The sequence below is a fragment of the Mirounga angustirostris genome, unplaced genomic scaffold (assembly GCF_029215605.1).
Source record: "Mirounga angustirostris isolate CCGP_5_RB_7025 unplaced genomic scaffold, mMirAng1.0.hap1 SCAF_2, whole genome shotgun sequence".
NCBI lineage: Eukaryota > Metazoa > Chordata > Mammalia > Carnivora > Phocidae > Mirounga > Mirounga angustirostris.
Genome location: NW_026991710.1, coordinates 60,315,450 through 60,330,779, shown reverse-complemented (window position 1 = coordinate 60,330,779; position 15,330 = coordinate 60,315,450). Strand labels below are relative to the sequence as shown.

At 34.2% G+C, this 15,330-nt stretch overlaps 1 protein-coding gene across 2 annotated transcripts in view; it reads right to left on the bottom strand.

Annotated features, from left to right (window-relative positions):
- Positions 1-15,330, bottom strand: part of USO1 (USO1 vesicle transport factor) — a 90,514-nt gene that overhangs the window by 42,621 nt on the left and 32,563 nt on the right. For both annotated transcript variants that reach the window (XM_045880989.3, XM_045880990.3), the window contains exons 4-7: positions 13,651-13,727; positions 4,935-5,035; positions 4,484-4,586; positions 4,276-4,331 (exon numbers count right to left, since the gene is read on the bottom strand). In XM_045880989.3, coding sequence (XP_045736945.1) covers positions 4,276-4,331; positions 4,484-4,586; positions 4,935-5,035; positions 13,651-13,727 — 337 coding nt within the window. The remainder of the gene's footprint in view (positions 1-4,275; positions 4,332-4,483; positions 4,587-4,934; positions 5,036-13,650; positions 13,728-15,330) is intronic.

The window sequence follows — 15,330 nt, the reverse complement described above, 5'->3', positions numbered from 1 at the left end:
AAAGTGGGTTTTAAAAACAGTTGTCCTATGTACTAGTTGTGCAACCTTAAGCAAATTACATAAATTCTAAGTCTTAGTATGCCCATATGTAAAACAAGGATAATATCTTTGTTACAGGATTTTTATTAGAAGTAAAGCAGATAAAATAACTTCTGTGGAAGCTACCAGGTTTATATGTATATAGTACTTATATTTTAAGTTCTCTTTTTTTTTCTTTCCCCCAGCTTTACTGAGATATGGACATAGAACATTGTGTGAGTTTAAGGCGTACAACCTGTTGATTTGAAACACTTACATACTATAAAATGATTACCACTGTAGTGTTAGTTAATACCTTCATCACATCACAAAATTACCATTTCTTTCTTGTGGTAAGAACATTTAAGATCTACTCAATTAGCAACTTTCCAGTATATAAAACAGTATTATTAGCTTAATATTATTATCACCATAGTATACAATAAATCTCTAGAGCTTATTCATCTTATAACTGGCAGTTTGTACCCTTGACCAGTATCTGTCCATTTCTCCCACACTCCAGCCCCTAGTAACCACCACTTACTCTGTTTCTGACTTTCTATCTTATTCTTTTTTTATTAGCATTTTTTTATTATGTTAATCACCATACCTTACATCATTAGTTTTTGATGCAGTATTCCATGATTCATTGTTTGTTCTCAACACATGTTCACTTATTTTTCCTGACTATAAAGAGATACATTGTTCTAATCAAACATAACCACTAAAATGCTATTAAGAACAAAAGTATACTCATCAGTCATTAAAGTAAGTGGATACCAAGTCCTTACTTTAAAAACTGATAATTAAAGGCATTTATTCATTTATTCTGCTTTTCATGTATGAACTATATTTCAGGGTAACAAATTGGACTACTCGATGAAGTTCTTCTTTGCAGAAGCTATAAGATTGTAACTTAATACATGTGAAATAATGACAGAATTACAGAAATCATCATTTTGCAATTCTTAACAAAGAAACTGATTAAAGCAATGATCATTAATGGATGATCAGATGTAACTGATGAATCTGATGTAAGGTTGATAGAGAATTTACAACGGAGAGATCCAAATCAAATCCACTGATCACTAAAAGTGAGACAGCCAGATATTATGTTTCCTCATGTGTTGCAAAATTAAGTTCACTGTATCATTTAGGAAATACCCTAGCAAAAAGGTGAACCAAAACCTAATCAAGCCCTTTAGATAAGTTAACAGATATAACAATCAAATGTAATAAGAGAACCCTGTCTGGAACCCAATATGAAAAAAACAACTGTAAAAGGTATCTTTGAGACAAATGGAAAACCTGAATATGGAATGGTTATCTTATTGAAACTGAGGGCTAAGACATCATTGTTAACTTGTTAAATGTGATAATGGCATTACAGTTATATCAGGATATATATAACTGTATATATAGGTATACTAAAAGTATGTAATGGTGAAATTATATTGATTGTTTCAATGTTTTTAAATATTCCAGTCAAAAATAAAGGACGGTGGTGAGAGGAGAGGTAGATGAAACAAGTATAACAAAATTTTGAAAACTGATGGGTTTAAGGGACAGGTTTGTGTGTTTGTGTGTGTTTACATTTCTCATAATAAAAAATTAAAGAATAGAATCTATCTATCTAAATCTATCACTTAGGAGTGAGCAGGTAGTTCAGTTTTTCAACCTTTCCTGCTAATTTTTAAGCACTAAGTAACATAAATAAATAGGATAGTGTCAGTGCACCTATGGTAAAGGACCAACTAATTCTCTAATCCAGATCAAAATTAATGTTTCAAATATAAAACAAACTGGGGCTAAAAATCTTTACCGATATGCACCCAGGGAAGCTAGTCAATGTTGACAACTACTAAACTATTATTGAGTACAATTAGAAAGTTGATTAAAAAGAAAAAAAGAAAAGAATTTTTAAAGAAGAATAAAAAAAGAAAAGACACAAGAGGAGGAAAAGGGTAGTGTATTGTTCCAGGTAATCACAGAATGCCAATAAGAACTACCAGAGGTGCCATTTAGTTGCCTCTGGTTGCTGGTGTCAACTGAGGTGTACCATGGTGTATTATATAATGTTATGATAGTAATTAGCCACAAAAAATTCAAATGAATAGGTTTACTAAACCCAAAGAAAGGATGGCTGTAAAACATAAAAACCAAGAATCCAGATGTTAAAAAATATACATAACTTAATCCCTAATCATAAAATTAATGAAAAGCAACATAAATAGAGAATCATTTTATCGGTCTCAAATAAAAATTGAGAAAAAGGTGGGGCGCCTGGGTGGCTCAGTTGGTCAAGCATCTGACTTTCTATCTCATCTCAGGTCTTGATCTCAGGGTCATGAGTTCAAGCCCCGCACTGGGCTCCATGCTGGGCTTGAAGCCTACTTAAAAAAACAAAAAACAAAAAAACCCAAAAAACAAAAATCGAGGAAAAGGTTAAGAGCAGGAAAAAAGAGTAGGGGTTAAAGGAAATGGTATATTTAAGAACCAAGCTAATACAGTTTTACACACACACAAATTCTATCCGAAAATGAAAATAATGGTAATGATACTAATAGCGATCCATGAGAGGGAATTTCCTTATTAAATGATTTATATGGTGGAGCACCTGGCTGGCTCAGTCAATGGAGCATGTGACTCTTGATCTCAGGGTTGTAAGTTCAAGACCCATGTTGGGTGTGTAGAGATTACTTAAAAATAAAATTAAAAAAAAAAAAAGTAAATAAATAAATAATAAAATAGAATGGAATGGAAAATTTTTTAAATAAAAGGTTTGTATGGCATTATCTTATTTATACTTAGGGCCAAGAGAAGAACAGAACAACAACATCAAGTTTAAGTATATAGTAATATTTTAGTAAAGGAAAGATGCTCAAAATTCCTAAGTAGCTGGGTACCCATCTAAATAAGACAATTCTTAAAAGAATAATAGAGACTTAAAAATGTCCCTCTCATCAGTTACATTACCCTATTATTTAACCCCTTATAATACTGCATTGACATATATACTATAAAATGTTAAATACAAAGTTAAAAAACTGTATGTGAACTAAAGGTCAAGAGCACTTCACTTGTGTCTCTGCTCTGCCACTAACCAGCTGTGAAGCTAAGAGCAATCCAAATGGTATTTACTAGCAGTAAGGATGAGAAAGGCACAGGCCAGTTACCATATATACAAAAATGAATAGACATCACTAACAACAAGTCACTTGGTTTTCGTAAGTCTTGGGCTTCTCAGTGTTAATATGGAGAATGAATTAACCTGATATGCTCTCCTGGCTCTAGAATTTAATTTTAAAAGGATTTTTCCAATTGTTGTCTAAAGTATTATGTCTAGGGGTGCCTGGCTGGCTCAATTGGTGGAGCATAAGACTCTTGATCTCAGGGTTGTGAGTTCGAGCCCCACACTGGGTGTGAAGATTACTTAAAAATAAAATCTTTAAAAGCATTAAAAAAAAAAAAGTACCACAGTCTTGACCAAGTTATAGATAACAACCAGAAAAATGTTCAAACAACAAAAAAATACATCAATACAAAATATTCAAACTTATATGCAAATAATAAAATAAATCAGAATGGAAGATAACTCCAAAGCAAATCATGCTCTATAGTTAAATGCAGATTACAAGGAAAATCCTTTGAAATGCATATTCAGTCAAATGAGGGTGAAGATTCCAAATGCAATGCTTTAAGTTTACACAGTTCAATGTCTGGGGATGTTTCCTTTACTTTTTCTGAAGGCAGAATTTAGTGTCAATATAGCCTTTCAAAAGAAGATGAAAGAAATTCTAAACTTGTGGAAAGGCATAAATTTGAATATGAAAATCATCTGTCTACACCAAAATACTGGATAGGCAGGAAACAAAGAAATAATGTGGTCTTGTATATAACTTAAAAAGGTCTAAAACAGGGGCGCCTGGGTGGCTCAGTCCTTAAGCATCTGCCTTCTGCTCAGGTCATGATCCCAGGGTCCTGGGATCAAGCCCCACATCGGGCTCCCTGCTCAGGCAGGAAGCCTGCTTCTCCCTCTCCAATTCCCCCTGCTTGTGTTCCTGCTCTTACTATCTCCCTCTCACAAATAAATAAATAAAATCTTTAAAAAAAAAAAAAGTCTAAAATATGGGCCAATACCTCCAATTTCCAAATCTAACTTCTTATGACACTGAATAAGGATCAACAAAGATTTCATTTGCAAAGAGAGGGGGAAAAAAAGTTGCACATTCTTAGACTTCTTCGAATTTAACTTACATCATTACGTATAACTTCCCTGGAATCTGCTAGTAAGTCCATCAATCTTGAAACACCTAGAACATATAACCGTGTGAAAAATAGTGGCAGATCAAAAATACAAAAATAGTGATTTAAATTATGCAATTTATTAACACATCATTTCAGTCCCCCTCTTTAGGAATGATCCTCACTTTTAAATCAAAATTATTTAAGATGAGTCACTTACCCATGGGACTGACTAAAATAATTTGCTGCACCTGAGGTCCTAGTTGTTTTAAAAGAGAAGTAAGAAGCTTCACACCAGGCCAGCGGACATGGAAATCAAACTCCTGCAACATAAGTATTTAAAATATTTAACATCTGTAATTTACGTTTTTAAGAAAAACATTTTTTTCAATAGTGGTATTAAAAACTACAAACACAGTTTAGCAAACTTTAAAAAAGTAATTTAAGAAATAAAAAGAAAATAGTTAACATAAATGATTAAACTTGGTAAGGTAAAAATGGAAATAAGCAGACAATACTTTAACAAAATACCTTAAAACATGCATGTGAATCTCTTGCAATGATACTACAAATTTCACGACCTTAAAAAGGTATGTATATGTTGCTTCCTCAATAACACCCCCCCCCAAAAAAAAGCTTATTAAGATGACAAAAATAGCAAGATTATTTACCTCCAATAAAGATAACAGGAGAGTGACATTTTCCTGCTGCTTAATGAAAATTTCTGTAAACTGGCTTCCCAAATCCCCACTCTGTCTTGTGGAATTTTCTTCTGTAATATTCAAAGATAAAGTACTTCAATATGATGCTACGTTATTTTAAAGTATCCTTTTTGTTGAGGGAGCTAAGCAGAAATGGTAATTTTCTTAGAACAGTATGGCTGGTAGTGATAGCACAATTATGCTGAAAAGATTATCCTTAAAATAACTTTCAATATCATTTAAATAAATAGTTATTCTTAAATGTTTAAATATGATAGTCAAAGAAAAGACATCTAAATTTCCACATCTTTTCAAAGACATTTTTAGGTTAAACTTCTAATTAGGGTACAAGGGAGCTTAAAAATTTTGCTCTTCAAAATACAATGTTAGGAAAATCATAGACTAGAAGAAAATATTTGTGAAATAAACGCTGCAAAGGACTTGTATCTAGAATATATAAGGAATTCTTACAACTCAAGTATAAAAAAAAAACAGTAAAAATGAACAAAAGATTTGAATAAATACTTCATCAAAGAATAAAGTTATATGGATGACCCCCCCCAAAAACACATGAAAAGTTGTTCAATATTATTATTCATTACAAAATTACAAATGAAAACTACCATGAGATACTATTTCACACCTATTAGAATGGCTAAAATTTTAAAAGACTGACCATATCAGGAATTGGAGAGGATGTGGAGGGCCTGGAACTCTCATATACTCTCATACACATTCCAGTGGGCATGTAAAATGGTACAACTACTTTGAAAAAAGTTTGGCAATTTCTTATAAAGCTAAAGATATACCTATTATATCCCTTAGCCATTTTGCTCCTAGGTATTTACTGAAGAGAAATGAAAACATATGTCCACACAAAGACTTGTTTGTATATGAATGTTTACAAAAGCTTTACATGAAACAGCTAAAAACTAGAAACAACCCCAAATGCCCACCAAGGGGGGAATGAACTAACAAACTGTTGTATACTCATACAATAGAATACTACTCAACAATTTTAAAAAATGAACTACTGATATAAACAGATGAAAGTCAAAATAATTATGTTGTGGGAAAGAAGTCAGACCAAAAAAAAAAAAAAAAAACCCAAGAAGAAAGTATATACTGTATGATCTCATTTATAAAAAATTCTAGAAAAACACAAAGTAATCCACAGTGATAAAGCAGATGGGTGACTAAATGGGGGCTAGGAGGAGGGACTAATTACAAACAAGCACAAGGGAACTTTTGGATATGTTCATTATTTTGGTGGTGGTGGTGACAGTTTCATGGTTTATACATATGTCATAACTCATCATATTGTACATTTATTTATGTGTAATCATTATATTTCAATTATACTTCAAGAAAACTGTTGTGGGGCGCCTGGGTGGCTCAGTTGGTTAAGCGACTGCCTTCGGCTCAGGTCATGATCCTGGAGTCCCGGGATCGAGTCCCGCATCGGGCTCCCTGCTCAGCAGGGAGTCTGCTTCTCCCTCTGACCCTCCTCCCTCTCATGCTCTCTCTCATTCTCTCTCTCGCAAATAAATAAAATCTTAACAACAAAAAAAAAAACTGTTGTGGGGCGCCTGGGTGGCTCAGTGGGTTAAGCATCTAACTTTTTTTTTTTTTTAAGATATTTTATTTATTTGACAGAGAGAGGCACAGTGAGAGAGGAAACACAAACAGGGGGAGTGGGAGAGGGAGAAGCAGGCTTCCCGCAGAGCAGGGAGCCTGATGCGGGGCTCGATCCCAGGACCCTGGGATCATGACCTGAGCCGAAGGCAGACGCTCAACGACTGAGCCACCCAGGCGCCCCTAAGCGTCTAACTCTTCATTTCAGCTCAGGTCATGATCTTGGGGCTGTGGGATGGAGCCCTGCCTCGGGCTTGGAATTTTCTGCCTCTCCCTCTGCAAACCCCTTGCACTCTCTCACACGCATGTGCGCTCTTGCTCTCAAATAAAATAAAATCTTTAAAAAAAGGAAGAAGAAGAAAGCTGCTGTGAGGGAGAAGAAATCCAAAGCTGGTTCTTCTCTGAGCGGTGTGACTATGCTGGAGAATAAAAACTGTAGGGGCAAGACAGTAATATATGTGAGTGCAGCAGGCTGGGTGTGAGATGACAGGAAGGCTGGAGAGAGTATATGCCCTGCCTAGGGGAAGCAGCAACTGACTGCCAAGTGTGAATGCAGGCCCAGCTATCGTCAGTCCGCAGATTTTTTAAAAACAGAAATCTAAAATCCAAAATCTCATGTGAAAGTTCCCAATTTGTAATACCAGCAACTTATTTAAATTATTTTAAATATTAAGTGGGTCAAACAACCTTGCTTATAAGACAGACAATGCCCTTGGACCAAAAGATTGTGACCTCTGGAGACAAGCTCAGAGTAAGTCACTGACATTTGCGAGAATATTATTAAAACTAATCGAGGGGCGCCTGGGTGGCTCAGTCATTGGGCGTCTGCCTTCGGCTCAGGTCATGATCCCAGGGTCCTGGGATTGAGCCCCGCATCGGGCTCCCTGCTCCTTGGGGAGCCTGCTTCTCCCTCTCCCACTCCCCCTGCTTGTGTGTCTCTCTCTGTCAAATAAATAAATAAAATCTTAAAAAAAAAAAAAAACTAATCTAAGATTAAAGGAAGGGAAAAAAACATATACAGACTTAATGAATTCTTCCTATGAAATTTATTTTAAAATGCTGAAAAGTTTTTATGTAGATAAATGCAAATAACCAAGCTATGGGTTTAAGCCTTGGTTAGTATTTCTCAAAATGCAGGACAGTGTGGCATGTTAGTAAGTATCTGATGAAAGCAAGCACCTTTGCCCAAATGTATTTGGATTAAACAAAGTTGAATCGGTTTCTTTACTGCAGAATTCTCAGCACTTAATGTACTAATGTAAATTTTGTGATGCTTCAGAGGGGAATATAGTATATTATGTTTATTTAACTATGGGACCTTTTAATACAGAGGACTCTGGGACTTTTGTGCTATACTTTAAAGGAATGCAGGTTTAACCCAAGAGAGTTTAATTCAATGTCTGCATTGAGCACAAGCTAATAACTTGGCAAGAATAAGAGTTAATACATATGATTTGTTCTGTAGTTATACTGTATAAAATACTGTAGCTTAACAGTATATAATTAAGATCTATGTTTTGAATTGAACTAGTAAAATATGATCCTGTTCCAAGGATCTACAGTTCCTTCTGTTTTAATGTTATTGATTTAAAAAACAGTGTTAGTGAGATAAACTCCACTTCCTTTAAGTTATAGTCATAACAGCACTTCTCAACTTTATTTAGAGTCTTGCAAAAAATTAGCTATGCAATTAAAGTAACATACAAACTATTTTCATATAGCAGTAAATTAAGCTATTTATAGTAGTTTATATATAAGTAGTTTACATAAGCCAACTACTACACTAATTATATCTAAAAGCTATAAACCAAAATTAAACTCATGAGAAATCACATTTTATATGTAAGCCAAGGTATGAGACAAGTAAACCATCCTCTCTTATCCAATATACTTATTTTAAAACTTTTAGAACTGTCTATTTTTTTACATTGTATAGATATTATATACTATATGTTATATAGCCTGTAAAAGTAAATGACTCTTTAGTGTAAGATAAATGAAAATGTAAGAATTAAATGGTCCTTTGTTACTGTAGTGAAAATAAGTCTAAGACAGTTGTATCAAATTAAAGATTGCTTTTTAAAAGTCCTTATTATATACCTCTGAAAACATTTTAGGCCTATTTATATGACTGGCTTTTAACAAAATATGTATATATATTTTTATTCTTCAAATGTTTATTTACAGTTTTAATTTCCCCAGAGGCATAAACAATATTCAGAAACATTTCTGGGGGGCACCTGGGTGGCTCAGTCGGGCAAGACTGACTCTTGATTTTGCTTGAAGTTATAATCTCAGGGTTCTGAGACTGAGCCTGGTGTTGGGCTCCAAGGTGAGCTTTGTGCTGGGCCTGGAGCTGCTTAAAATTCTCTCTCCCCTTTTGCCTCTCCCCCAACTCCTCTACTCACACATGCACTCTCACGTGCTCTCTTTCTCAAAAAAAACCCCGAAAAAAAACCCCACCAAAAAAAAAATATTTCTGGACCTTCTCTTCGGAATTCCATTCCATATCAAGGTCATAACCTGTATTACAGAGGACAAAACTGCTCTATAGAAAGAGATATTCTAGTAAAAGTAGTCCTAACTCATAGTGAATGAATATCAAGTTATCTTTTACACTGTGCTCAATTAAACAAGCACACCTGTGTTTTTTAATGTTTGTCTAAATCTTCTATAAACTAGTTATGTAAATCACAAGATTTACTAAAGATAATCTACTCAGAAAAATAGCCACAATTTATTAAATCAGAAATCTATTTAAAAAACCAGAATTTAAATAAAAACTTCAAACCAAACCAAACCAAACAAACAAAAAGAAATCTATGGGATATTTAGAAAAAAGTATATTAAAAAATACTATTGGGGCACCTGGGTGCCATCATCCGTTAAGCATCCAACTTTTGGTTTCAGCTCAGGTTATGATCTCAGGGTTGTGAGATCGAGCCCTGCATCAGGCTCTGCACTCAGCACAGAGTCTGCTTGAGATTCTCTCTCCCTCTCCCTCTACTGCTCATGTTCTTTCTCTCTAAAATAAATAAATAAATCTTTTTTTTTTTAATACTGTTATCCTACTTACTAGCTGATATTATGTAAGTTACATGATCTCTGGGCTTCTATTTTCTCACCATTAATTAATTAATTAATTAATTAACTTTTCTCATCTTTAGAAAAGAGAAAAATACCACCTACCTCACAGGATGCTATGAGGCTCAAATAGAGGACAATGGACATGAAAGCACTGTAAATTTTAAAGCTCTATACAAAAATGAAGAAACAATAATAGAAACAACTATGACTAATCTCTATTACCCAGAAAGGAAACCAGCTTATTTTCACAGAGTAAAGGCATCATGTTTTGGTATTTTCTGCTTTCAAACAAGGGGTTCAAATATCACAATGGTAAGGCTATACACTTTAATAAGTTAGTTAGCTTTTTGTTAAGTATAGTTAACTTTGTTATGCACCATTTTAAACCTACTTTAGATAAGACTATTCCCATCCTCATTTTTAAAAAGTTAAGGATCTTAGGAACAATGGCAAAACAAAATAAAGCTTGGTTACTTTAATTATGAGGAACAGAAATATTAATGTTAAAAATTAATGGAACTTGAAACAGACCACGAGAAAAAGGAAAGACAATGAATTGGTGAGTTCTATGAATTAATATAAAAAAAAGTCACTAGACATTATTGTGCATGCATTATTTTAAAGGGACAATATCAACATGTAAGTATTCTCTAAACTGGAACACTGTCCAGTTCTTGCTGAGTACACGTAAAATTTTATGTATACATATTCAAATATTTTTATTTTATATAAACTGCCTCAAAAGTTTTCTCCAAGAAGTACACAAAAAGTAATTTGAATAGACTGTCCTGACAGAGAAAAAGCTTTCTTTTTTTTTAAAGATTTTATTTATTTATTTGACAGAGAGAGACACAGCGAGAGAGGGAACACAAGCAGGGGGAGCGGGAGAGGGAGAAGCAGGCCTACCGCGGAGCAGGGAGCCCGATGTAGGGCTCGATCCCAGGATCCTGGGATCATGACCTGAGCCGAAGGCAGACGCTTAACGACTGAGCCACCCAGGCGCCCCAAGAAAACAGTTTCTATGTAGTAGTATTCACAATAAAATAAATAAGAGCTTAAAAATGTCAAATAAGCAATATAATCTCTTGGAAGAAAAGACTCATTCATTTTATTCAAAATGCCTAAGAGAGATACAGCAAGCACACACAATATATTCAGGATTATGAGACAGATTTATCATTAAATTAAAGGACTGTAAATATCCCCAAGGTAAAGAACTCTAAGATGGAGTTCATAATATCAGCTAAGAATTACTTTTTGATGAAGCAATAGAGGAAAAGTATCAATAATAGAACTGAAGGGCATATTTCTCAATATCTAAATTTTTTTAAATTGGTCCTTCAGGATAAGTAAATTTTCAGAACAAAGTTTAAGTTCCTATTTTAATCTTCCCTAGAAAAAGTGATTCTACTACTGTTTCCCCAAAGAACTGTTTAACTTATTTTATCCAAAGAATCCTTTTTGGATGAATTAAAAATACAGAGCCCAAACACATAGAGACAAAAAATTGGACTCTAAACATGATTATATTATAAATTTATAATGAAGTAAAACCACCTAACTAAAAATATTGCTGCTACACGATTTTTTTTTCTTTTGACCAGTTCATTTTATTTTTTTAAAATTTTTTATTGCTATGTTAATCACCATACATTACATCATTAGTTTTAGATGTAGTGTTCCATGATTCATTGTTTGTGCATAACACCCAGTGCTCCATGCAGAATGTGCCCTCTTTAATACCCATCACCAGGCAATTTTTTAAAACACAAAAATTATCTGCTACAGACTAGAAAAAGAGCTAAATTTCTAATCTAAAACTAAAAAAAAAAAAGAAAGAAAGAAAGAAAGAAAATGTCTTTTATTGTAATGTTCTAACAAGTGTGTTACACCTAATTTTCTCATCTGAGAAATAACTAGGAAGGTAAGTGTCTTTTTCTTCAGAGTGTGTTCTTGTGTGCATTGTATTTAAGTGTTTGTCCAGTGACTGACAGCCTCTTATTCCATGGGTACCAAATCATGTTTACTAAAGATTTTTTCAGGGCACATGGGTGGCTCAGTCAGTTAAGCATCTGCCTTCAGCTCAGGTCATGATCCCAGGGTCCTGGGATCAAGCTCCACGTCAGGCGTCCTGCTCAGCGGGGAGTCTGCTTCTCCTCCTCTCTCTGCCCCTCCTCCCCACTTGTGCTCTCTCTCTCTCAAATGAATAAATAAAATCTTAAAAAAATTTTTTTCTCAACCCTGAGAAATTAATAAAGTTAAGTTGTTAGCTAGATACCACAGAGAAATAAAAATTTAAGAAAAAGGATATTTAAGTACAAGAAATTGTGACCATTTGACCTGACCCATTTCAAATGTTCCTATTACTGATATTCTATGAAATTAATATCTATATATATTTCTGCTCTATTTTTATCATAATAAAATATATACACACTTATAATTATCTACATTTCTTTATAATTTGTCTACTTACAATTTCAAAAGAGCTTATAATCTAAATTAAACTTCTAAAATGCACAAAAATGCCCACCTTTCTGGTTGTCTAGAATAATGAAACATCCACTATGTCCTTCAATAGCCAACCTGATGTGAAGAATGCATTCTTCAACAGCACTGTCAAATGTTACTCAGTGAATACGTTTTTACAATATATAGAAAGAAATGTATATAGACTTCTAGCTAAGTATTTCACATACCAACAATAAAATAAAGTAAGATGACAGACTACCTTATTTTAAATATGCAAGTAATGTGAAACAAAAATAGGAAAAAAAAAGATGTACCAAAGAAGTGTGTGAGTTTTGAACTGATTTGTATCATTTCACACCAGACTAACGTAAAGAAACTTTCTAAATTTAATATGTTGTTGCCCTTTATAAATTAACAAAAGTCCTATGTTAAAAGTTGAAGTATTTATTAGGAAAAACCCCTCTAATTTCATATTGGTCACCGGATAATAACATATAAATAAAAGTTCATTTTTTTTTTCTTTAAGATTTTATTTATTTATTTGAGAGAGAGAGAATGAGAAAGAGAGAGCACATGAGAGGGGGGAGGGTCAGAGGCAGAAGCAGACTCCCTGCCAAGCAGGGAGCCCGATGTGGGACTCAATCCAGGGACTCCAGGATCATGACCTGAGCTGAAGGCAGTCGCTTAACCAACTGAGCCACCCAGGCACCCCAAAAGTTCATTTTTTAATAGCCAAAAATGATTTATTTAATCTGAAATTACTAATATTCATACTGCCTAACTAAAACCAAATACAAAAAGAGGACAAAAGATTTTATAGGGGTGCCTGGGTGGCTCAGTTAAGCATCTGCCTTCAGCTCAGGTCATAATCCCAGAGTCCTGGGATCGAGTCCCGCATCAGGCTCCTGGCTTGGCAGGGAGTCTGCTTCTCCTTCTCCCTCTGCCCCTCTGCCTGCTCATGCTCTCTCTGTTGCTCTCTCGCTCAAATAAAATAAATAAATAAGTAAATTATATTTATATATATGTATTTTTTTAAATAAAAAAGGGGTGCTTCAGTGGTTCAGTCGACTGTCTTTTTTTTTTTTTCCAAGTAGGCTCAACGCCCAGCATGGAGCCTCATGCAGGGCTTGAACTCATGACCCTGAGATCAAGACCTGAGCTGAGATCAAGAGTTGGATGCTTAACCGACTGAGCCACCTAGGTGCTCTGTAAGCATCCAACTCTTAAAAAAAAAAGTATTTTATAAAAAAGAAGACTCTAATTCCATCTCTAAATAACATACAAAGCAATCATTTTAAATATATTTTTCTGGGACTAAGCCTGTCTTTCCTTACTGGTTAAAAAAGAAAAAACCCTTATAAATAAATTCATAAAATAAATTCAACTTTAAAACCAGCAAAATTGGCACAACTCCACGATATATAGCATATGCTATTTTATGTATATAAACACAATAAAAGAAAAAAAAGAAAACATAATAAAAGAAACTTACCTACTTCTTCTTCTTCATCATTAGATATTATATTGTATAGTGTGTCCAAAGCATAACCTATTATTTCAGAATCCGAACTGGAAAAAAGAAATTATTACACTTACACACTGCTTAAGTATAAACTGTTATGACCATTTTTAGACAGTTATTTAGCAAGACAGTATAAAACATTAATCTAAAATCTACACTAAGAAAATATCAGAGTACAAACTTAAAGAACGTATAAAGGTTACTTATAATAGTGGAAGATTAGAAGCAACCTAAATGTATAATACTAAAAAAAAGTATAGCAGCAATGAAAAACAGTGTTTTTAAAGAATGTTTAATGACATGGTAATTAAAACACCCTTGATATAATGCCAGCAGAAAAACTTAAATATAAAAATTAATGTATAGAATGGCCCCATTTAGCAAAAAATACATATACATTCCTGTGTGTGTGTGTGCGTGTGTATATATATATATATTTTTTTTTTCCTAAAAAACAACTTGTAAATAAATTTGTAAAGTAAATTCAACTTTAAAACCAGCAAAATTGGGGCACCTGGGTGGCTCAGTCGTTAAGCGTCTGCCTTCGGCTCGGGTCATGATCCCAGGGTCCTAGGATTGAGCCCTGCATCGGGCTCCCTGCTCAGCGCGAAGCCTGCTTCTCCCTCTCCCACTCCCCCTGCTTGTGTTCCCTCTCTCACTGTCTCTCTCTCTATCAAATAAATAAAATCTTAAAAAAAATAAAAATTAAAAAAAAAATAAAACCAGCAAAATTGGTATAACTCAGGTAATTTTATGGGTATGTGTTTATGTTTATATACATGTTTTGTGAGATATGTATTTAACAGTGTTATCCCTGGTTGGACTACTAGAATTTGTTTCCCTGATCTATACTTTATTTTCTAAAAACAAACAAACACACAAACAAAACAAAAAACTTATGGTAAAAATACTACTATTTATAAAATCAGGGAGTATGAGATCATAGTTGTTCACAGAAAAATTTTGTTTTGTTTTTTTTTAAAGATTTATTTATTTGAGAGAGAGAGCACAGTGGGGAGTAGGGGCAGAGGGAGAAGCAGGCTCTCCGCCAAGCAGGGAGCCCAATGCATGACTTGATCCCAGGACCCTAGGATCATGACCTGAGCTGAAGGCAGACGCTTAACTGACTGAGCCACACAGGCATCCCTAGATATTCCTGAGATAAAGGTTAAGAACTAGATTTTTAAAAACATTTACTGCACATTTACTATGTGCCAAGCACCATGCTTGGAAATAGGGTGTACTATTAGCTAATGAATGTGTGAAATCATAATTGTATCATGTTAGGGGCTGCTTGGTGTTTTATTGTGCCTCTTAAGACAACAAAGCTAAGCTTCTATGAGCCCTCTTGTGTTTCATTCCCTTTCTTGTACTAAATTAAATTCCCTTTCCATTTGCCTCTGATATTTATTGCTTTCTGTTTTCAAAGTGTTTGGAGTTATTTTTTTTAACTTCATGGAGTGCAAAGAAAGGTCTGTATTCTGCAGCCATCTCCTTCCACGTCTCATCTTCATTACTGTTTTTTTGTTTGTTTGCTTTGTTGTTGTTGTTGTTTTAAGTAAACTCTATGCCCAATCTTGAGCCTGGGGAACTCATGACCCTGGAGATCAAGAGTCACATGCTCTATGGGATGAGCCAGCCAGGCGCCCC